Source organism: Danio rerio, chromosome 5 (assembly GCF_049306965.1).
Source record: "Danio rerio strain Tuebingen ecotype United States chromosome 5, GRCz12tu, whole genome shotgun sequence".
In the NCBI taxonomy this organism is placed as follows: domain Eukaryota; kingdom Metazoa; phylum Chordata; class Actinopteri; order Cypriniformes; family Danionidae; genus Danio; species Danio rerio.
This window is the reverse complement of record NC_133180.1, coordinates 6,384,746-6,408,392: the sequence shown is the minus strand read 5'-3', so window position 1 is coordinate 6,408,392 and position 23,647 is coordinate 6,384,746. Positions and strand designations below refer to the sequence as shown.

The window sequence follows — 23,647 nt, the reverse complement described above, 5'->3', positions numbered from 1 at the left end:
AGCCATATTGGGGTGTTTTGGAGAAAAGAGTCAGAAAACATTTTACGTATTAGGAAACACATCACGTGGAAACCTGGCCACTATTCTGCAAGAGGAATCCGCTTGGCCACTGTGCAGGACTTGTATCTGTAATTCCCAAGACCAATTGATGCTGTATTGGCTGCAAAAGGGGCTCTACACCATAAAAGTGAACTATTGTGGTCTAAAACCGGGCTTTTCAGTTTTATTGTCCAACTCAGTCCCTGTCTAGCCCCCTGTAGTTGTCATTAGCATGCATAAAATCATGCCAATGTTGTGATTAAAAAGGTGTCTTATAAACACCCCATTTAAGTGTTTGTCACAAATTCAATGACATAAAGTCACATACGGTAAGATATTTTCTTAGACAACACATATTGCACACCCCTAGTAATCACAATAAGTAAATAACTTTGACACATAATCTACCAGACATCACTCAACAAAGCAAATACCTGCGTGAGTGCGACTGCTGTGGCAATAACAGTTTCTCCCTTTAGATAGAGCTCCAGCGATGGGCAATCTGTATGTGTCTAATGTAACATCACAGAGCTTCTTCGTTTCATGGAATGACACGAAAGGAGAAATTGAGCGGTTTGTCCTGGAGATTATAGACTCCAGCTGGCAGCAGGAGCCGATTGAGTATAATCTGTCTCAGAGCGTTCAGTCGTATGAGATCACTGGGCTAAGGCCGACTACTGACTATATAGCTTACGTCACTGGAGTGATGAAGGGAAGGAGAACAGACTCGGTCAGTGCTGTCGCCTCCACAGGTAACTGAGATTCTGCTTTCCTTGCTTTTTTTCCCCCCAATTTGTCATTGATGAGGTCTTAAAGGAAAAGTTCACGCTAAAATGAAAACTACCCCCTAATTTACTCGCCCTCAAGATATCCTCTGTGTATACAACTTTTTTTTTGTCAGACAAACAGTCAGAATGATTGTAAATTTTATTCTGGCTCTTCTATGCTGTATAATGGTGTTGGATGGTGTTGGACTTTTATTTTGAAGATTCCAAAAGCGCATAAATCTGTCATCAAAAGGGCTAATAGTCCTACCCCAAAAGACTGATAGCCCCATCCTAAAAAACTAATAGTCCCACCCTATAGAACTGATAGTCCCATCCTAATGAACTGATATTACCCCTCTAAAGGATTGATAGCCCCACCCTAAATAACTAGTAGCCCCACCCTAGAGGACTGATAGCCCCACCTTAAAGAACTGATATTCCAACCCTAAGGGCTGATAGTCCCACTCTAAAGTACAGATAGTCCCACCCTAAAAGACTAATATCCCCCCTATAAAGGATTAATAGTCCCACCCTAAAGGACTGATAGTCCCACCCTAAAAAACTAATAGTCCCACCCTAAAGGACTGATAGTCCCACCCTAAGGGCTAATAGTCCCACCCTAAAGAACGGAAAGTACCACCCTAAAAAATTGATAGTCCCACCCTAAAGAATTGATAGTCCCACCCTAAAGAACGGAAAGTCCCATCCTAAACGACTGATAGCCCCACTCTAAATAACTAATAGTCCCACCTTAAAGGACTGATAGCCCCACCCTAAATAACTAATAGTCCCACCCTAAAGAACTGATAGTCCCACCCTAAAAGACTAATATCCCCCCTATAAAGAATTAATAGTCCCACCCTAAAGGACTGATTGCCCCACCCTAAGGGCTAATAGTCCCACCCTAAAGAACGGAAATTCCCATCCTAAACGACTGATAGCCCCACCCTAAATGAATAATAGTCCCACCCTAAAGGACTGATAGCCCCACCCTTAATTACTAATAGTCCCACCCTAAAGGACTGATAGCCCCACCCTAAAGGACTGATAGCCCCACCCTAAATGACTAATAGTCCCACCCTAAAGGACTGATAGCCCCACCCTAAATGACTAATAGTCCCACCCTAAAGGACTGATAGCCCCACCCTAAATGACTAATAGTCCCACCCTAAAGGACTGATAGCCCCACCCTAAATGACTAATAGTCCCACCCTAAAGGACTGATAGCCCCACCCTAAATGACTAATAGTCCCTCCATAAAGGACTGATAGCCCCACCCTAAATGACTGATAGCCCCACCCTAAAAGACTGATAGTCCCACCCTAAAGAGCTAGTAGTCCCACGCTAAAGGATTGATAGTCCCATCCTAAAGAACTGATAGCCACAACCTAAAAGACTGATATTCCCCCTCTAAAGAATTGATAGTCCCACCCAAAATAAATTGATAGTCCCACCTTAATGGACTGATAGTCCCACCCTAACGTACTGATTTTCCCACCCTAAAGCAATGATAGCCCCACCCTAAAGAACTGATGCTCCCACCCTAAAGAACGTCCTGGTTACTTCCGTAAGCCACGTTCCCCAAATAGGGAATGGCTCCACTGCCACAGCCACTGAGTCTCCAGCTGGGAGTTGAGTGATCGGCTCTTCAGCAGGCAAATTCTAGTGAGCTGACTCCAGCAGCTGACTGATATTGCGTTGATGGCTCATCGGGATCAGCTGTGAAGCCAAGCTCCCCCAATTCAATTGGCATTTCATTGGCCCGTTTTCTTAATCTTCAGAGTGATTGGTCGTCTAAAGCTGCGGTCACACTGGGCTTTTCCCCTTAGACTTCCATTCATTTGCTCGCGAATGCGTCAGACCGGAAATGCAGGGTCATGCATCAAGCTTCGCAGGTTGCTGCAGTGCTAAGTTCAAACTTGGTGAACTCTGACCGGCGAAATCGCATCACTCGACTGCGTGAGATCAATCGAGGATCAAAGCGTGACCTCTCTGGACAGAAATTTTAAACATGGAGCAATCGCTCGCTTTTAAAAATGTCTGATAAGCTTGATTAATCCTGCCCCTTTTCACAGTTGTTTGGTTTGTCCCTTACTTCCACCTATAAATCAGTTTTGGAGTGGCATGCATGCGTGTAACTGATTTCTGTGTGAACTACCCCTTTAAATTCAAGACTGCTTTGTTAGTCCGGCACACAGTTAGCATGGGCAGATGTGTAAAACCACAGGAAGCAGAGAAACATGCATTAAATGAATGGTCACGGCTGGCTTTCTCCCCCTGTAGCGGCCGAGCCTGACTTGTCTGGACTAGTTGTTTCAAACGTAACCTCAGACTCAGTGTCGCTCTCCTGGCGGACGGGAGAGAAGGCCTTTGATAACTTTATAGTGGAGGTCAGAGAGTCTGCTTTGCCCTCGCAGGCGTCGGGGCGAACGTTTGGGGCAGGTGTTCGCTCTGCGGTGCTGAACGGCTTGAGAGGAAACACCACATATCAGATCAAGCTGTACGCCACTGTCGCTGGTGCCAACACTGATGCCCTCACCACTGTAGTGACCACAGGTACAGCAGCGCATCATTCTGACTTGCTATTGTTTATAATCGCTTAAGAATCTGCATGATGGAGGGGTTTTATGGGGAAATTCGAAAAGGATTCAAGTCAGAATTCATAGAAAAGCATTTAGAAAAATATAAAGATACAAGATACAAACTTTAATGATGTGCAACTAGTAAAAGTCTGAAATGCAAGATCTGATTACTGTTAGAAGTGTAGTTGTAATCGCAACTCAAAATATTTGATTAATATTAATATTCCTCAGCGAAAATGAACTTCCATGCTAATAAACTTCAGACCTGCACTCTGATTTCTGTCAATTGACTGCAGCTTTGAGGCAAATAACCCACAATAATGCTTTCTCTCTCCCAGAGCCTAAGCCTGAACTGGGCCGTGTTGTTGTGTCTGAGCGACTGGCCAATAGCTTGACTCTGTCCTGGAGCACATTATCAGGCCACTTTGATGGCTTCGCTGCTCGAGTCTCAGACCGAGAGCAGCTTTATGATGTTGTAGAGCTCAGGCTGTCAGGCACAGAGAGGAACACGAGCGTCCAGGGTCTCGTGGACTCCACGGTCTATGATATAATGTTTTACGGTGTGTCTCATGGCCGGCAAACTCCATCAGTTTACTTCAATACCAGTACAGGTACTGTGCAAGTTTTTCATGCTTCTGTCAGGACAGAATTAACACTTTCACAAAGGGTTAGTTATTATATTCTTTCTCCTTTAGTCATTCTTTCATTCTTTTTAACACACTTACATGCACAAAATATACAGTTGAAGTCAGAATTATTTGCCCCCCTGTTTATTTTTTTTCTTCTTCAATTTCTGTTTAACGGAGAGCAGATTTTTTTCAACACATTACTAAACATAATAGTTTTAATAACTCATCTCTAATAACTGATTTATTTTTTCTTTGCCACGATGACAGTAAATAATATTTGACTAATTATTTTTAAGACACTTCTATACAGCTTAAAGAGACATTTAAAGGCTAAACTGAGTTAATTAGGTTAACTAGGCAGGTTAGGGTAATTAGGCAAGTTATTGTATAATGCCGAGTTCAGACTGCATGATTTTCAAAGCAGTCGTGTCACAGATGTTTTCACACTGCACGACTAACTGGGCTAGCGTTTCGTCACTGCTTTGTTTACACTACAAGATAGATCGGTGACAGGGACTTTCACATTGCATGACTTTACTAAAGGAAGAATCGCCGACAACTTCGTCCAAACTACGTCTCACAGCAGGTCAGGAAGTTTTCACAGTATGTCTGATAATATTTTTTCTTCTGGAGAAAGTCTTATTTGTTTTATTTCAGCTAGAATAAAAGCAGTTTTCAAATTTTTAAAAACCAATTTTGGGACAAAATTATTAGCCCTTTTAAGCTATTTTTTTTTCCGTTTGTCTACACAACAAACCATTGTTTTACAACAGGGTTTTTCAAAGTCTAAGACAGTGGGCCTCCCTTTTGACACAACTTATCCATCCTCCTCCCAAACACGCACGCACACACACGCACACACACACACACACAAAAAAAAATTCTGGAGGTTTTTCTGCTACCTCATCATGCTTGGTTTCAAGGTGTCGCCCAAGTTTAGCGGGTCTCATGAGCCAAAATATCTTGACAAACCACACATAAATGTCGTGGTTCATCAGCTGGTCCTGTCCATGCAAATCTTAAACTCAAATACTGATCATCATATCGTCGTCTTTTGGGTTTAAGCCCTGAACTTGAAGGCTTTGAATCGGGGGGTCTCAGAAACCGATCCATTGTATTAGCAGGCATATACCTGAATTGGTGGGCTTGCCAAACAGAAGCGAATTCACAGCTATGGCCTTCTGGGTAAAAAAGGTTTTCTTATTTTTGACGTATTTTTTTTTTTTTTTGCTTTGTTTAATTAAAATGTTTAAAAATAATAAAAAATACATATAATAATTAAACTTAATAATTATATTTTTATTATATAATGTTTTTTTCCCTCACCTCCCCTCACATGCTCTGGCGCCCCCCAGGGGAGGCGCGCCTCACACTTTGAAAACCCCTCTTTTACAAAAACGTGCCTAATTATCCTAACCTGCCTAGTTCACCTTATTAACCTAGTTAAGCCTTTAAATGTGACTTTAAACGATACAGAAGTTTCTTGAAAAATATTAAGTAAAATATTATTTACTGTCATCATGACAAAGATAAAATAAATCAGTTATTAGAAATAGGTTTCTAAAACTATTATGCTTAGAAATGTGCTGAAACAATATTCTCTCCATTAAACAGAATTTTGGGGAAAAAATAAACAGGGGCGCTAATACGTCAGAGGGGCTAATAATTCTGACTTCAACTGTATAACAATTGGCTTGTCTTCAGTCCTCAGGTGCATTTTCAATTTGCAACCGAATCTGCCTTGCTTAAAACGTTTGACCACTCATCAGAAAAATAAACTAAACTTGCAGTGTGGAAACTTCTTTTTAGATTAGTCTGACCCCATTTGCTTAGATCAATCCATTCCGGTGTATCCTTATGCATGCAATTGTATTGCACTTAGTCATCTTAATATAACTAAAACGAGAACAGAAAGCTCATACAAACGAACAAGTAACATCTGTCAAATAACAAGCTATTATTTTAACCTTGCAATCACTGCAGAATCAATTATACATCCTCACCCTGTATTGTCCCCTCCTATAACGCTGCAACTTCGGGCCCTGAATGAATCCTGTGACTCGTAACCCAGCGTCGTTACCTAAAGTGGAAAACCTGACCGTTTGGGACGTTACCCCGTATGGCTTTCGGGTGTCCTGGGACGCAGATTCGGGCTTCAGTCATTTTCAGGTAAAGGTGTCAGACTCTGGGCAGCTGCTGGAGCCACAAGAGCTGGTAGTGCCGGGGAACGAGGCCTCGCTAGAGGTTTTGGGCCTGATTACTGGCATTGGCTATGAGGTCAGTGTGACCGGGGTGTCTGGGACTGGGTTACGCTCTCGTCCCATCACCACAGTGGCTGTTACAGGTACTGCTCTCTGCTTTATTTGACTGCACGACACTCCTGCAACTCCGAGCTTTCACTGCTTGCAATTTTTTTACTTTGTTGATTATTAAAATGTTCTATAGCTTGATAGATTTTGCTGCACTTTGTTTGAGGTTTGTATGCACAAGACATGGTCAAGATTGATTTATTGAGCGGCAGAACATCCGGTTTACATTTTATTATATATTTGTTTAAGTAAAAGGGGCGAAACGGTGGATCAGTGGTTCACCTCCCAGCAAGAAGGTCACTGGTTGGAGCTCGGCCAGTAGGCATTTCTATATGAAGTTTGCATGTTCTTCCCATTTTGGTGTGGGTTTCCTCCGGGTGCGCCAGTTTTCCTCACAATTCCAAAACATGCACAGGTTAATTGAATAAGCTAAATTGACTGTAGTGTATGTAAGTGAATGAGTGTGTATGGGTGTTTCCCAGTATTGGGTTGCAGCTGGAAGGGCATCAGTTGTGTAAAACATTTGCTGGATGCTTTAAATATGTCTTCTTTGCATTGTACAAATTGACTGATCTAGAAAGACACACATTCTAGGGGGGAAGGTAAACAGACCTGTAACAAATTAAAAAAACATGTCCTGTGTATACGCTCAATATTATCAATAGTGCAACAGATTATGATCAGCATGCTGTAAGCTTTATTTGGGATACTCCTACACAACTACTTTACATCCTCCACAGTCTCCATCAGTCTACTTTACTGCTTCTTGTAAGAACAATACATGCTTTACTGGTCTCATTTCCTCAAAAATATGAGCATATGCATGTCTGATGCCATATTTAAACTGTGTTTTCCATAAGTGCCCCTATTGTTATGCTACAGTATATTAAATTTCCCTAAAGTTTAAATTCTTATAGGTTTACATTAATACAATGTCTTTTGTACAGTGTTTGAAATAATTGGTTAAACAATCCATTCTCCATAATCAGTGCCTTTCTCAGCGCCCACTTTGCTCTAGTCAGATGACCCTTCTTTACTCTGATTGGTCAGACAGCCCTACTCTGTATTTTTAGAATTATGCTCGACAAAAGGGACAGACAGAGATGTGTTTAGGGTTATATTTTGTGGGTTTAATGTATATGAAAGCAGAAAGGAGTTAACATCAAGCTGAGTTTATTTACATTCTTTCACTCAAGAGCTCAGTGATATGACACGATGCATAAATGTGCTCTGAACACTCAACATACTCAGCGGTTTACATGTGTTTGTTGCCTTAATACAAACCTACACGGCAAATTTCACAATATACACATTAAACTGACAAAAGTTACATTCAGACAGGCCTAATTCCTCTTCAAGGTGGCACTACATAAATTTGCAATCTGTATATCCTGCATTTTGTATTCTTCTTGCATCTCCCATTTTTAAAATAAGAGTCCCACATATATTGTTTTAAACCAGTTTAGATAAACTTAAAAAATAAGACACTAGTTTATCGTTGTTGCTTTTTTTATGTTTTATTCCAGATATCACTAGTTTTAGAAGGCCAAAACAGATTGTTAATAGATGTTCAAAAGATAAGACTTGTTCAAGGCAGTTCCAGCCTGATCTCATGAGGACACGTAATAATTTTAGGTTTTGTCAGTTTAGTGGCTAATTTCTTCAAATTTATAGAGTTCAGTCGTACGAAAATGTATTATATATAAAAGGAGGCATGACACCGAACCCCACCCCTAAAGTCATCCCTCTGCGATGAGCAAATCGTACTAAAATGTACGAATTCATACAAATTAGCCAGAAAATCAAATTGTTACGAATTGCCGTGAGATAGCATTGTCAGTTTAGCATTGCTGAGACAAAAGATGCACTTAGACAGACCTTATGCCTCTTCGGGGTGGCGCTGAATTAATTTATAATCTGTATATCCTGCTTATTCTATTTTTGCATCTATCGTTTTTAAAATAAGAGCCCCACATAAGAGCCCCACAAATAGGACTTCTTCAAGGCAGTTCCAGCATGCTCTCATTAGGAAACGTAACTAGTTTACATTTTGTCAGTTAAGTCGCTAATTTCTACAAATTTGTACAAATTCAGTTGTATGAAATTGTAATATTTTTAAAAGAAGCACCAAACCCCACCCCTAAACCCAACCGTCATTAGAGAGTGAGCTAATCGTACAAAAAGTAACAAATTTATATAAATTAGCCACAAAGTCAAAATGTTAAGAATTGCTGTGGGATAGTGTTGACAGTTCAGAATCGCTGAGACAAAAGATACTTTCAGACTAAATGTATGCCTCTTCGGGCTTGCAGTAATTACATTTACAATCTGTATATCCTGCATTTTGTATTCTTCTTGCTTTTTCCATGTACAAAATAAGAATCCCATGTATATAAAATATTTTATTCAAGCTTAGATAAACTTAAAGGCACAAAATTATCATTGTTGTTTTATCCCAGCTATAATTACAGTTTTAAAAGATCAAAGCAGATGTTTGCATATCATTTTTTAGACAGTTTGTTAAAGTCTACTGCAGTCAGGCCGACCAATCACAGCCTTTAAGGCTGATTTATACTTCTGCGTCAAATGCCGGCGTATGCTACGGCGCTGACGCATAGCCCTTCGCCGTGGCTGTTGGCGTCACTGACGTGCACCTCTCAAAAAATGTAACTACACGTCGCAACGACGCGTAGCGCAAGCTCTGTGATTGGTCGGCTTGGCAGCGCTGACGAGTCTGGTCGGGACCGAGAGCCGTGCGAATGGCGCGAGCGAATGTTTTCAAGTGTGGAGTCCCGTGAATGAGCTCCGGGTGGAAAGTTTTGTTTTGTGTTTACCTCATAGTTAAAGTTGTTGCACGTCCGCCGGTTCCTGCCTCAAAATGAGCGAGTTTAAGTCACTTGTACATCCCGGAAGTGTTCAGGAAACCAAAAAAGCAGCGAAGAAACTCGACACAGAGGAATATTTACACCTCACTGCCAACTAGCGTTTCGGAAGTGTTAATGCAGACCGACAGAGACAGCGCGCAGAAATATAAATGCACAGCCACGCGCGTTGCATGCGCCGTGGGTTACGCCGGTCACTTGACGCAGAAGTATAAATCAGCCTTTAGAGTCAGTATGGACCTTCTTGAGTCAAAAAGATATGTTTTGTCATATAAACAATTGCATATGATAATTTAGCTTCTTACACCTAACATTTAATACAAGCTTAGATAAACTAAATTATCATTGTTGTATTTTCAATTGTTGTCAATTTTTAAGACTTGTTTAAGGCAGTCCAACATTGCTTCTTTCTTTTTTGTAGACAGTGCACTTTAATACAGTATTTGCACAGCTCCTACGTTCACAAACAGCTATATCACACTATATGAAAGGCACTACTAAACACAGCATTGTGGGGCACTTTTAACAGCTGGCAAAAAAATCGATGTTGCAGCCCAGAAGGAAACACAGTCTAGCATGAAATCACTTTACAGAAGGAAAGACAGTCATTAAAAAGATGCGTTTACTAACACCTAAAAGAGGTGGTTATAGTTCTTGATGCATGTGGATGGATGGAGACCAGCAGATGTATTGAAGTACAGCAGGTTTCACTCTCTCAAATTGTAAAACAAAAAAAGACCCATTTCCTCCTCTCAATCAGAGGCAGAACCAGAGATCGAGCATCTATTCGTGTCAGACGTCACACCTGAGAGTTTCCGTCTGTCCTGGACCACAGAAGACGATGTCTTTGACCGATTTGTGCTCAAAGTTAGAGATTCCAGAAAGCTGTCTCACCCCAGAGAGTTCAGCATGTCGGGCGATGAGAGAACCAAAGTTTTAACACAGCTTTTGGGGGGAACAGAGTATGAAATTGAGCTTTACGGCGTGACGTTGGAACGGAGATCACAACCTGTTACTGCAGTGGTGAAGACAGGTATTGTGTTCAGAAATAACATGGCAAACCAAACACTTGAGTTTGCATCGTTTCTGGATTTGAGGGGCTTTTTTTGGCTGTGATGTGATGGAAGTTTGATCTGTAACTACTAAATAACACTCTTCATCCTAAACAGGTTCTGACATGTGAATTAATCGTGATTTGAAATGTATCAGTGATATGTTTCAATCCAGGGTTAAAGTCAACAACAAATACTGGAAATCACATTAGTCCTGTTTTTGATTCTGCTGCTATGCTGATGCACAGGCATTTGTAGCTCCGCCCTCTTTTGAAAAGCGCACATTTGAATTTAAAGCGACAGTCATCAAAACTGCACAATTTGACTCAAAGGGTCAGTTTCAAAGAGTTCTAAAAAATATTTGTGGGGTATTTTGAGCTGAAAATTCAAAAACACACTCAAGGGACAACTTATTTTATATATTGTAAAAAGGGGGCATAATAGGTCCCCTTTAAAATCAACATTTCTTTCGAAAAAACTGCACTTTGTTTTTCGTTTAAAACATTCTGCATTAAGGTTTCAAGCGTTAACATTAGTTATTATTCCAGACGGAATCTGCGGATGTTTTTTCGATTTCCGTGGAATGATTTTGGGAGTGTCATAAATAAACCTTAATATGTAAACTAATAAATAATATCTTTTAACTTTTTTTTTAATGTTTAAAATGCAAATCCAATTAGATTCACTTTATTTGGTAAACAAAGCAAATCAAAGCAAGTCTCTCACATTCTGCACGTGCAGATTCCGTGTGGGCCTAGCTATTATATTAGTTAAGAAGAAGTAATCCATTGATTCATTTTCTTTTCGGCTTGGTCCCTTTATTAATCCGGGGTCGCCACAGCGGAATAAACCGGCAACTTAACAAGCACATTTTAACGCAGCGGATGCACTTCCAGCCACAACCCATCACTGGGAAAAAAGAAGAAATTTTAAAATGTATTTATGTAAAGCAATATTTAATCATACTAAATGTTTAATTTGAAAATGCAGTATAGTGTTTTTGTTTTAATTTGTCTTGTAATTTTATTTCAATCATTTAAAATCTAATGCATGAATTAATCTTATTTTTTTAAACATTTTTAGTAATCTTAAATATTTAATTTGGGTTTTTTTTGTAATTTGTTTCAATATTATTTTTATTCTATTCATCAAAGCATGAATTAATCTTAGTAAATGTTTAATACACTTTGAATTAGTATTTATTTAATTATTTTGTAATAAAAAAAATTTAATTTACAAAAATTGCATATTTTAGTTTTGCATTTTAACAGTAGTTTTAGTATTTTTTCTGTTTGTTTTTCTAAAGCATAAATGAATCTTAATAAATGTAAATTTTGCATTTTTATCATTTTATTAATTCGTGAATAAAACAGTTTTTTTATTAATAGTTTATTTATAAATTAACTAACAATGTAAAATGCCTAAAGCATGTGTTGATCTCAGTGTATTAATATCATTTGACTCTCATTTTTATTTTTTATTATTATTATTTATTTTAAGTTTTTTATTTTAATGCAAAAAAAAATTTCCAAGTCACAGATTCTATTTAAAAGCTGTTTAATTTGCTGTATTTCCCATTTAAATTAAATATCCGACAAGAAACTATATTAGTTTGGCACTAAAAGTGAGCGTTTTGGAAGCTGCAAAAAGACAATTTGACCAAAACTTCACAAAGTTCATGTTGACTTTAACCCCGCATGCTTCCATGAAGGAAGGCTGTGTGTTTGTGTGTGTGTGTGTGTGTGTTCAAGCATCCGCAGGAAAGTCTCCTGATGTTCGTTTCACTACTAAACCATCAAATCCCATGTCTGTGCTCATCAATGTCGGTGGAGTAATATTAATATGTCCGCATGCATTGAAAGCTAATGACTGTGGGTTGAAATAAGTGCTGTGATCAGAATAACATCGCTTCTTTTTGTCGTCGTCTCACTGCAGGTTAAACCTCTGGAATGATTAGGCATGACTCAAACTCAAGCCTTTGTGGATGTTTCTTGGATTAAATCTGATTAAATCAACTAACAAATCTTTATTTTAGGGGGGTTTTTTTTATTTCGTTGAGGAAAAGCTGCCTTTCTTACCGTTCAGTTTTGTCTTTCTTCGTCCATTTTTCCTAGTGGCTGTATGAATTAACTTCATAACTGAATGGCCTTGAGGACTTTGGACCACTTTCCCAATAACTTTCATAATTTTTTTTTTACTTTTCTCTTGTCTTTTCTAAAAGCAGTATGTTTATGTTGTCTGACAGGCCTCGGAGCTCTACGAGATCTTCATTTCTCTGATATCACGGACACGTCAGCTGTGGTTTACTGGACTTTACCTCGTGCTCAACCTGACTCTTACAGAATCACCCTCATCCCAATACAAGGAGGTAAATTATACTGGTCAGCCTAAAACCCTAACCAGGGCTTGACAACATCTGCATTGAAAGACCACTAAATCACCTGTTATTTACATTAACACCGGCTCATTGGGAATATGTGCCTGAGGATACATTTTTGAGACTTGAGCAATGTTTGTCCTCCGCTACATATGGCTGCATTTTGTGTTTAAAATCAACGCTTTGGGCAGTACTGCTAAAGGATTGCCTCCATATGGAAGGCTTCTTGCGCGCATCCATGACAGATGTTGGGATTAACAGAAATAGCCACAGGGGCGTCTGGTGGGTTTACCAAAAAATGGCATGTATGAGAAAACGGTAACATATTGACATTGTCAAACATGCTGCCCTCTAGTGGGTTTGTGAAAACAAAAACTGCAAGAAGATGTAGTGCAGGCTATATATTTGCTGGTTCTCAAAAATGTAGCCCTGGACACATATTTTCCATTAAAAAGATGCTGTTATTCAAAGAAACATACAAATGAGGACAAATAAAGCACTTCAAATTATTATAACACACTACGGGTGAAATAATTGGTGAATTTTTAGGCCAATTTGTATTCATGATTTACTAAGAGTAAAAAAGCTTAATGATGAAAAGACTCCATGAGTGAAACTGAAAATTAAAGTGTTTTAAACTTGGTTTGAACCGGATTTCAGCGTCCTTATTCACAAATCATCTTAAGGTTAAAAATAGCTCTTAAATAGCTGATACAGAAGAAATTTGTAAAAATTGTGTACATCTTTCCTAAATTTTAGGACTCCTAAACTTTTGCTCTAGGAGTATTTCACACAAGTGTTTTATCAGTGAAATACTAGTCGCAAACTATCCTAAAATGACAGTTGAACATTAAAAAAAAAAAAAAAAAAACATTTGATCACAATGAGCTTTTTAAAAGTATAGAGGTATTTTCATATGGTAAAAAAATGTTTTCAAATATATTAGTTCATTTATTTAAAAAAAAAAAAAAAAAAAAAAAAAAAACATGATCCATGATTCCCTTTAAAACTTCCTGATCTGAACAAAAAGACAAAAACCACCAGCACACATAGAGTTGAAGTAGGTCAAGATTATAATGCCTCCGGTGCATTTTCTTTTCGTTTTTAAAAATTTTCCAAATGATGTTTAACAGAGCACTGACTCTTTCACTATTGTCTGACAATATTTTTTCCTCTGTAGAAATTCTTATTTGTTTTATTTCGGCTAGAATAAAAGCAGTTTTAATTATTTTAAAACAAAACGTTTGAAGATCAAAATTATTAGCCCTTTCAAGCTATATTTTTTTCAAGAGTCTACAGAACAAACTATCGTTATGCATTAAGTTGTGTAATAACCTAGTTAAGCCTTTAAATGTCACTTTAAGCTGTATAGAAGTGTTTTGAAAAATATCAAGTAAAATATTATATAAATATAAATCAGCTAAAAAATATAATATAAATCAGCTTTTAGAAATAAGTTATAAAACTATTATTTTTAGAAATGTGTTGACAAATCTGCTCTCCGTTAAACAGAATTTAGGGGAAAAAATATATAGGGCTAATAATTCAGGTGGGCTAATAATCCTCACTTCAACTGTATATGTATATTAATGAGATAATATTGAATTCGTCATTTTTTATTTTTCTTTATTTTAATAAATCTTTATTTGATTATGGCAGTATATTATGGAACTCTACAGAGTTTCCATTAATAATCTCAGGAGCTTCACGTCAGGCTCAGGCTCAGTCTCCATGATCAACACAGCAGCAGCTCAGGATACGGCCTGGTCCAGGATTATGGAAACCATGGGATCATTTAGTCGCTGGTCTTGGATCGAATCAGTGGCTCTACATAGTCTGAGGGCCTCAGGATCCATATCCCCAGGTGGAAAAAGAGAATAAAGAGAATAATTAGCATAGCTGCTGTTCATAGTGTATATAAACTAGATGCTGAAACCTGCTTGGAGCACATTCATGTATCATACCGCTAAGAGATGCACTGAGTGTATGCTTTACTAAACAGATAGGTCTCTAATCTAGTTTTTAATTGGGAGAGTGTGTCTGAGCCTCGGACATTATCAGGAAGACTATTCCATTAGGAGCCATAAATGAGAAAGCTCGACCTCCTTTACTCGACTCTGCTGTTCTAGGTACTAAAAGAAGCCCTGAGTTTTGAGATTTTAGAGGGCGAGCTGGATTGTAGCATGACAGAAGGATGGTTAGATTAACAGGAGCTAGATTATTTAGAGCTTTATAGGTGAGAAGTAATATTTTAAATTCAATACGAAACTTAACAGGCAGCCAGTGTAAGGAGGATAAAATAAAAATATTTTCTAGACCTGGTAAGAACTCTAGCAGCTGCATTTTGTCCTAGCTGAAGTTTCCTAATAGATCCTGGGCAGCCAGCAAACAGTGCGTTACAGTAATCCAGCCTAGAAGTCATAAAAGCATGGACTAGCTTTTCTGCATCAGAGATGAATAGCATACTTCGTAATTTAGCGATATTTCTCAGATGAAAGAAGGCGGTTTTTGTGACATAGGATATGATTTTCAAAAGATAAATTGCTGTCTAGTATGACACCCAGATCTTTTATAGAAGCGCTAACGCTAACTTTGTATCCCTCTAATTGTAGATTGAGTTGCGAGATCTTCTGTGCACTGAATTTAGACCCAATAAGTAATAATTCTGTTTTTTCTGAGTTTAAGAGAAAAAATAATTGTTGGTCATCCAGACTTTAACATCTTTAATGCACTCATTTAGCTTAGACAGTTCAGACATCTCATCAGGTTTGGTTGAAATATATAATTGAGTATCATCTGCATAGCAGTGAAAGCTGATCCCATGTCTTCTAATAATGTCTCACAGGGCTAGCATGTATATTGTAAACAGCAAAGGGCCTAAAACTGATCCTTGAGGCACCCAATACTTTACTAGGCTGACTTGTGAAGGCTGTCCATTAATATTCACAAACTGGTAACGGTCAGTTAAGTATGACTTAAACCATTGTAGAGCCAGTCCCTGGACACCTGTAGACTTTAAGCGATTTATGAGGATATTGTGGTCAATGGTGTCAAATGTGGCACTACGATCGAGTACAACTAATAGCGAGATGCACCCTCGGTCAGCAGCTAAGAGTAGATTGTTGGTTATTTTCCCTGATGCGGTTTCTGTACTGTGATGAGCCCTGAAACCTGACTGCAACACTTTAAAAACATTGCTCATCATTTGTCCAAGCTTGTATGAGTTTTTCTCTTCTTCTGAACACAAAAGAAACAGTTGGTATCCAAACGGTTGGCTGTCACTGACTGTCAAACCTGTCGTTGACTTGTGTGACATTTGCTTTAAGGCACATTGAGCCATTATCGAGTGCAAATATAGACATGCTTTGATGAAATTCATGACTTGTCTTGTATTTTCAGGAAGTCCCATGATTGTGCAGGTGGACGGATCGCAGTCTCAGGTTTCTCTGAGGAATCTGATTCCTGGAGAGACGTATCAGGTGTCTGTTATTGCAGTGAAGGGTCTGGAGGAGAGCGAACCCGTGTCTGACACTTTTACCACAGGTCAGTCAACGGGAATTAAAGACACAGTGCAACACGTCATGTGATTCATTCCAGAACTGCGGGCCCATTTCAAGCATTTTACAATCATTTTCAATGGAATAACACAGTTGAGGGCAGCATGATGGCTCAGTGGTTAGCACAATCGCCTCACAGCAAGAAGGTTGCTGGTTCGAGTCCCTGCTGGGTCAGGTACCTGATGAAGACCATGTCGGTCAAAACGTTGTGACATTAAAAACTTTTCGAGAGCTAAAGTTGCAGTGTGCTGATTTTCTTTGGATTTTTTTGCTAGACATGTTTGTTTTTTGATTTCCAGATTTTCTAGATGTGTGCACATTTCTGTTTTGTGTATGGATCTTTCCCAGTACTGGGTTGCATCTGAAAAGGCATTTGCTGTGTAAAACAGATGCTGGAATTGTTGGCAGCTCATTCTGCTGTGGCGACCACTGACTAAGCCAAAGAAAAAGGAATGAATGATTGAATGGAAAAAGTTTAAGGCAGTGGGTAGTGCTGTCGCCTCATCGCAAGAAGGTCGTTGGTTCAAGCCTCGGCTGGGTCAGTTAGCATTTCTGTGTAGAGTTTGCATGTTCTCCCCATGTTGGTGTGGGTTTCCTCCGGGTTCTCCAGTTTTCCCCAAAAGTCCAAACACATGTGGTACAGGTGAAATGGGTAGGCTAAATTGTCCGCACTGTATATGTGTGAGTGAGTCTGTATGGGTGTTTCCCAGTGATGGGTAGCAGCTGAAAGGGCATCCGCTGCGTAAAACATATGTTGGATAAGCTGATAATTGCTCATAATATATTAAGTGTGGTGCAAATTTTCTTTTTTTTACCTTAATTAAGCATCTATAATTTTTTCTTTGTTTCGAGGAATATAAAGTCTAGATCAGGGGTTCTCAACCGGTTTAGCCATGGGACCCACATTTTTACATGGTCATCAAGCCGCGACCCAAACAGTATCCTCCTGAGATTAGGCTAGGATAACAGGCTAATTAAGTCATTGGAACAAGAAGCAAAAACAGTTTTTTTTGTGTATTTTATTTATTATTATTATTATTATTATATTTATTATTTTTTTATTATTATTATGAATTTTCTCCCCAGCTCTGGATACTCCACGCAGCCTGACTGTGGTCAATGTCACGGACTCGAGTGCGCTGTTGTTCTGGCAGCCTGCGGTGGCTACTGTGGATGGATATATGATCACATACAGCGCAGACACGGGTGAGGAGATCATGCTTTATTCTGTATTCATCTCTGTATTCTCTCTGATGATTGAGCAGAGCAAAAAAAATTGGCATCGATATCTCAGTATCGCACATCACACTGCAGGAAAACTCAAAAACAAACCTTACACTGCATGTACAAAATGCTGGGTTCCACACAATCCCTTCATGTCACCCCAATGCAAATCGATTAAGTTAGCTTAATGGTTTTACAGTTTTAAGTGAATTGAATTGAAAAACTGAAGTGTTTCTGTTTCAGCTCATTTTAAATTATAGTTTGAACAAGCAGAAAAAAATGTTTTTGAGTGTGCTGCTCTACACAATCTTACGTGTTTAAAGTTAACAGAAAGACTTGTTAAGAGTTTAATAATCTCTTTAGTTTATAGATTTAGGAGATCTTTACGTAATGCTTTGAGTTTTATGGGTACCACAGCAGAAGCACCCATAATATAGTCAAGCTAGAGCCATATATTCACCTTATTCTCAGCTGACGAGCGGGCGCTGCCATTTGAATCTTTTTGTCTCGCGACTTCCGGTCACATTCACTTCCATTTATTTTTTGACGTTAACAACTGCTCGTTACGCTGCTTGATGTTGCAATTTGATATTTTCTTATTATATTATGCTACTTGGTCTGTATAGTCATGCAAACATTTGTTTGTAGAGCAAGTAGTTTGACCGTTTTCTGCCGTTTATTATTCCTAGTCATTTCTCACATAGGCGACTGAATCGGAAGTTCTAAGACAATCGCGAAAACAGGCGCACTTCCGCATTTTAAAATAAGGTCAATACTTGCAAAATTACAGAAGCCCTGAACCGCAAAGTGAAAAAAAGCAAAATTGGTAGTGAGGAAAAAAAACAACTTAAAAGACGTTAAAACGAGAAATTATGTCATTATAACGTGAAATTATGTCATTATAACGAGATATTATGTCATTATAGTGATGTAATATCACCTCATAACGACATAATTATGTCAAAATAAAACAAAAACTACTAACATATAAACCAAATGTGATAAATGAAGATGCAATATAGACAGTTAAATCTTTACGAATCTATACTAAATAAATTAATTATAGAACAGCATGTCTTGCATGATTTCGGAACCTTAAAGATTTTACTTAAAGCATGCACATTGACCTGTTCCTGGTCTTATTCTGCCATCTTGTGGCCTAAAAATTAACACAGTTAGGCTATGTCAAAATAACAATAATTAAGTCGTTATTTCGACATAATTTCTCGTTATAATGACATAAGTTTTTGTTTTTTTCCCCACTACCAAGCTTTTTTTTCACCTTGAGGTTCAGGGCTTCTGTACAAAATAAAGGAAAGTTTTGCAAACAAAAAATAAAGTATTGAGCAAAATAAATAAATACAAAACCTCCAAAAATCGCAAAGCAAAAATGAAGTTTTAAAATATAAAAAATTCATTTTGCTAACAAAACTAAAGAACTGCTTAGGGAAAACTACATTTTGAAAAATAAAAATGAAATTTGCAAACAAAAAAGAACTGCAAATAAAAATCAAGCAGTGCAAAAAATAAAAAATATAATTGCAAAAAAAAAAAAAAATATATATATATATATATATATATATATATATATATATATATATATATATATATATATATATATATATATATATATATTTGCAAAATGTTTTTTATAGCGTTGCCTTTACAAAACCAAACGTAACAAGGAAACTTGGGCGTTTATGGCAGGCCCAGACAGACTGGGCTGTAAGACCACCTCAGTGATGCTGTGTCTCCAGGTGATGACGTAGCTTAAATGGAGGCAGGTCTGGGCCCGCTGTAAACACCCAAGTTCCCTTGACTCCGCCCCCGTGTCAAATCAGGGCCACAAAGTGAAATGTGCAGAAGCATAAAGTGCAAAGAGAAAACAGCATCACGAACTCACGATTGACTAAAAAGCAAATCAAAATAAGTATTGCAATCGACTGGACCAGTTTTGTAAAGGCAATGCTATAAAAAAATGCTTTACAAATATTTTTTTTTATTATTATTGCAAATATTTTAGTTTTTTTGCACTGCTTGATTTTAATTTGCAGTTCTTTTTTTGTTTGCACATTTCTTAAAACTTAATTTTGTAAGTTTTTTTTTTTGAGTGTATAGGTGGACTTAACTAATATAATAATGTATTCAATTCAATTCATCATTATTTCTATAGCTCGTTTACAATGTAGATTGTGTCAAAGCACCAATAATATCTAAATGCAGCCTTAATGATGCAAGCTGGGATTGCAATTCTCAGTGATGCAATGTCAGACACATTGCACTCAAAGGAGCTAGGGACGTCACTGGGAGGGGTAGGGTTAGGGGTGGGGTTATGTGAGACCATTAGAAAGCATTGGATGCAGCTCAGATTGCACTGCACCGTGTCTGCAGCCAGACCCCTTTCTAAAGCAGCTTCACATAGAACTTATTCTAGTAAATGTAAACTTTGTCAGTCCAGTCTTAGTTAAAGTTTTCACTGCTGAAAGTCCAAACACTAAAGAGCAAATCCATCCATGCGCAGCTCCACAACTCCCAATCAAGCAAGCCAGTGGTGGTAGTGACGAGGAACAAACTTCACCGATTGACGAAAGTGAAAAAAAAAAAAAACTCAAGAGAAACCAGGCTCAGTTGGGCACGACCATTTCTCCTCTGGCCATGTATAGTTTTTATAATGTATATCAATACACACATCAAATACAAACATATTCAAAACAAAATATGCACACATAATTGTTTCAATGTCTATAGAATTATGTTAAACACGTTTTTAAATGTTGCTTTATATGATATGGTATCATTAATCTTTTTGTGTTACTTGCTGTGTGAGCAGAGCACAGAAATAGTTGTGGATATCTCAGTATCACATGGTAGACTCCAGGAAAACGCAAACTTAAACACTTTAAAAAATTACATTTTCTGCTTGTTTAAACTGCTTATTTGAGATGAATTTAAACAACACAATTCCTTAGTTTTTGGGGACAACCTTATTGTTTTATGTTCAATCCATATAATTGGAGAAAAATAAAAATAAAAATTGAAAACAAAAAATAATAAAGGAAATAATAAGGAAATTAATTAAATATCAATAAATAAATTAAAAATGATTTATTAAAAAAAAATAATAAATTCAGTTAAATAAAATTCAATTAAATTAAATTGAGGTAAATTAAATTAAATAAAATTTAATTTTAATTAAATTAAATTTAATTTAATTTAATTTTACTTTAATTTAGTTTATTTTAATTTAATTTAATGTAATTAACAATTTGCTTGTGCACTATAAAACCCAAAAGAAGAGACATCTCGTGGAGCGAGTTACATGTCAGTCAAGATCTAATACACATCTAAGAATAGCCAAAAACTATAGTCATCAATAAGACATATAAGAAAGAAAAATAAGGAATAAAAAAGAAATAATAAGGAAATTGATTAAAAATCAATATATAAATTAAAAATGATTAGTTAAATAAAAATTAAATAAAATTAAATTCAGTTAATTAAAATTAAATTCAGGTAAATTAAATTAAATTAAATTAAATTAAATTAAATTAATTAAATTAAATTAAATTAAATTAAATTAAATTAAATTAAATTTTATTTTATTTTACTTTACTTTACTTTACTTTAATTTTATTTAATTTAATGTAATTAACAACTTGCTTGTGCACTATAAAACCCAAAAGAAGAGACATCTCGTGGAGCAAGTCACATGTCAGTCAAGATCTCATATATATCTAAGAATAGCCAAAAACTAGCCTATATAGTCATCAAATAGACACATAAGACTTCACATGTGTAGTGCTGTATTCATTCATTTGATGACTAGTCTATTTTGAGTTTATTTTCACTGAGAGCCCAGATTTACTCTTGTTTTAGCCTAGACGTCTACTAGATGTCTATTAGACTTTTGTAAACACAAAAAAGGTGTTTTTTTCCATCATCTATTTATTAGACTAGGCTATGTTGCTTACAATAGTTATATACATTTTAATAGAAATTTTTTGTATTTACTTTTTCTTCTGTAAAGTGCCGCCGATTTCAGAGCAGGTTTCTGGAAACACCGTGGAGTTTGAGATGAACTCTCTGGCTCCAGCAACTCAATACACAGTCAGCGTTTACGCCATCAGAGACCGAGAGAAAAGTCTTCCAGCGACCGCAGACTTCACTACAGGTGAACTGACTCACTCACGCACACTCAGCTGTTATTACAGGTCCTCCAGCGCCTCCTGCGGGACATACTGAGATATGCAGATACACACAACTTGATTCCTCTCAACAGCTAGGCATTCTCATAACACTGTGTGTTTGTACATTTGTTCCGCTTAATTCCAGATTCAATATTAATCCTTTCAAGGCAGCTTTACAAAAGATGCACAGTATTACATGACAGTCAAAATAAAAAATGTAAGGAGTTGTGTATAGGGTGGACACTTTACCTACATACATACAGTATTTAGTGTACTTACCAAAAATAAATAAATAAAACATGTAATACATTTTAAATGAAGTGTGTTTGCATATTGCATATTAAGATTTTGCGATTTTTGTAAAATGGGTTTGCTGTGTTTCGCATTTTATAATTATTCATTAGAATAACGTGGTATTGATATTCAGTTTAATAATAACAATATTAATCAATATATTATATAATATAATATATAATCACATTATATTATTTTTTACATTACATTTACATTTACATTTAGTCATTTAGCAGACGCTTTTATCCAAAGCGACTTACAAATGAGGACAAGGAAGCAATTTACACAACTAAGAGCAACAATGAATAAGTGCTATAGGCAAGTTTCAGGTCTGTAAAGTCTAATTTTTAAGTTCATATTTTTATATGTATATGAATTGTTTCCCAGTTTCAACTTTTTGGGTTCTACTGTGTAGATATATTTATGTATTTGCTGATGTACAGCAATGTGCTTTTATTGTGTGCTGTAGATGTGGATGCTCCTCGTGATCTGGTGGCCAGTAACATTCAGACGGACAGTGCTGTGCTCAGCTGGACGCCTCCGCGGGCCGCCATCACTGGATATACACTGACCTTTCAAAACTCTGATGCGGATGTCAGGGTCAGGCATTTCTCATTTACTACTAACTAAGCATGCTCTCACTCTTGCACACTACAAACAGGTTGGGAGTTTTTTGGACTGTCTATTTTGGTTTATTTGTGACTGGACAACAAATCCAGTCAATTCAATTCAATTCATCTTTATTTTTTATAGCGCTTCTACAATGTAGATTGTGTCAAAGCAGCTCAACATAGAAGTTCTAGTAAATTGAAACTGTGCCAGTCCAGTTTTCAGAGTTTAGATCAGTTTAGTGCAGTTCGGTGTGGTTTAATATTCACTTCTGAAATTCCAAACACTGAAGAGCAAATCGATGCGCAGCTCCACAAGTCCCAAACCAAGGGTCAGGGGGGTGTTGGGGTTGAGTTTTATAGACATTCAGAGAGCTAAATAAATATGCTTTCCATTTGTTAGGATAGGCCAATATTTGGCTGAGCTACGACTTTTTGAAAATCTGAGGCTTCAAAAAAATCGAAATATCGAGAAAATGGACTTTAAAAATGTTCAAAATTAAGTTCTTAGCAATGCTTTTTTAATCAAATTTGAAGTTTTGATATGAAAGGAAATGCACAAAATGTGTTTATTGAAAACATTTACTTAATTTTCTAATTGTTTTTTGGCATGAAAGCAGGCCCGGATTGGCTAATCGGGAGGACCGGGAGAATTCCCGGTGGGCCGGTCTGTTTTTTGGCCGCGAGGGCCGGTGTCCCTAGCTCCAGAATCTGCTGCTTACAGCAGTCACACTTTTTAAATATATTTATCTATTTACTTGATCACAGCCTTTTTATTCATTATTTTACCGCAGCTTATGATATAACTTGATCATCACTCTCTGAACAGCTGTAATGGTTCAGTGGCTAACACGTTAGTTTTTGACCCCGCAGACCCGGGTTCGATCCTCGTCTAAGTAATTCTTTTTTTTTTCATTTTTATTGTTAAGACATATAATACTGTTAGGGTTGTTGAACATTTGAAGTTCTAAAGCAGTTGTTTTCTCAAAAAAGACGTGATAGTGTCATTAGAAACTGAATTGGAAATGACCTTATTTCAATATAGTCAGTGGTGAACTGAGGTGGGCCGGTCTGAGGCTTGAAACTCCAGGGCTGAAAAGGAGTCCCACTCCGGCCCTGCATGAAAGAAAACTGATAATG

The 23,647-nt window shown here is 37.3% G+C and overlaps 1 protein-coding gene across 18 annotated transcripts in view; it reads left to right on the top strand.

Moving 5' to 3' along the window:
- tnca (tenascin Ca) overlaps positions 1-23,647 on the top strand; it is a 327,362-nt gene that overhangs the window by 285,912 nt on the left and 17,803 nt on the right. For 11 of the 18 annotated variants that reach the window (XM_073951876.1, XM_073951880.1, XM_073951879.1 and 8 more), the window contains 5 exons: positions 12,506-12,628; positions 16,037-16,180; positions 17,281-17,400; positions 21,446-21,589; positions 22,369-22,499. In XM_073951876.1, coding sequence (XP_073807977.1) covers positions 12,506-12,628; positions 16,037-16,180; positions 17,281-17,400; positions 21,446-21,589; positions 22,369-22,499 — 662 coding nt within the window. Of the gene's footprint in view, positions 1-518; positions 792-3,089; positions 3,363-3,726; positions 4,000-6,088; positions 6,362-9,968; positions 10,242-12,505; positions 12,629-16,036; positions 16,181-17,280; positions 17,401-21,445; positions 21,590-22,368; positions 22,500-23,647 lie in introns of those variants that run through there. The other 7 variants (XM_068221397.2, XM_021476383.3, XM_073951873.1 and 4 more) reach the window with 4 other exon arrangements.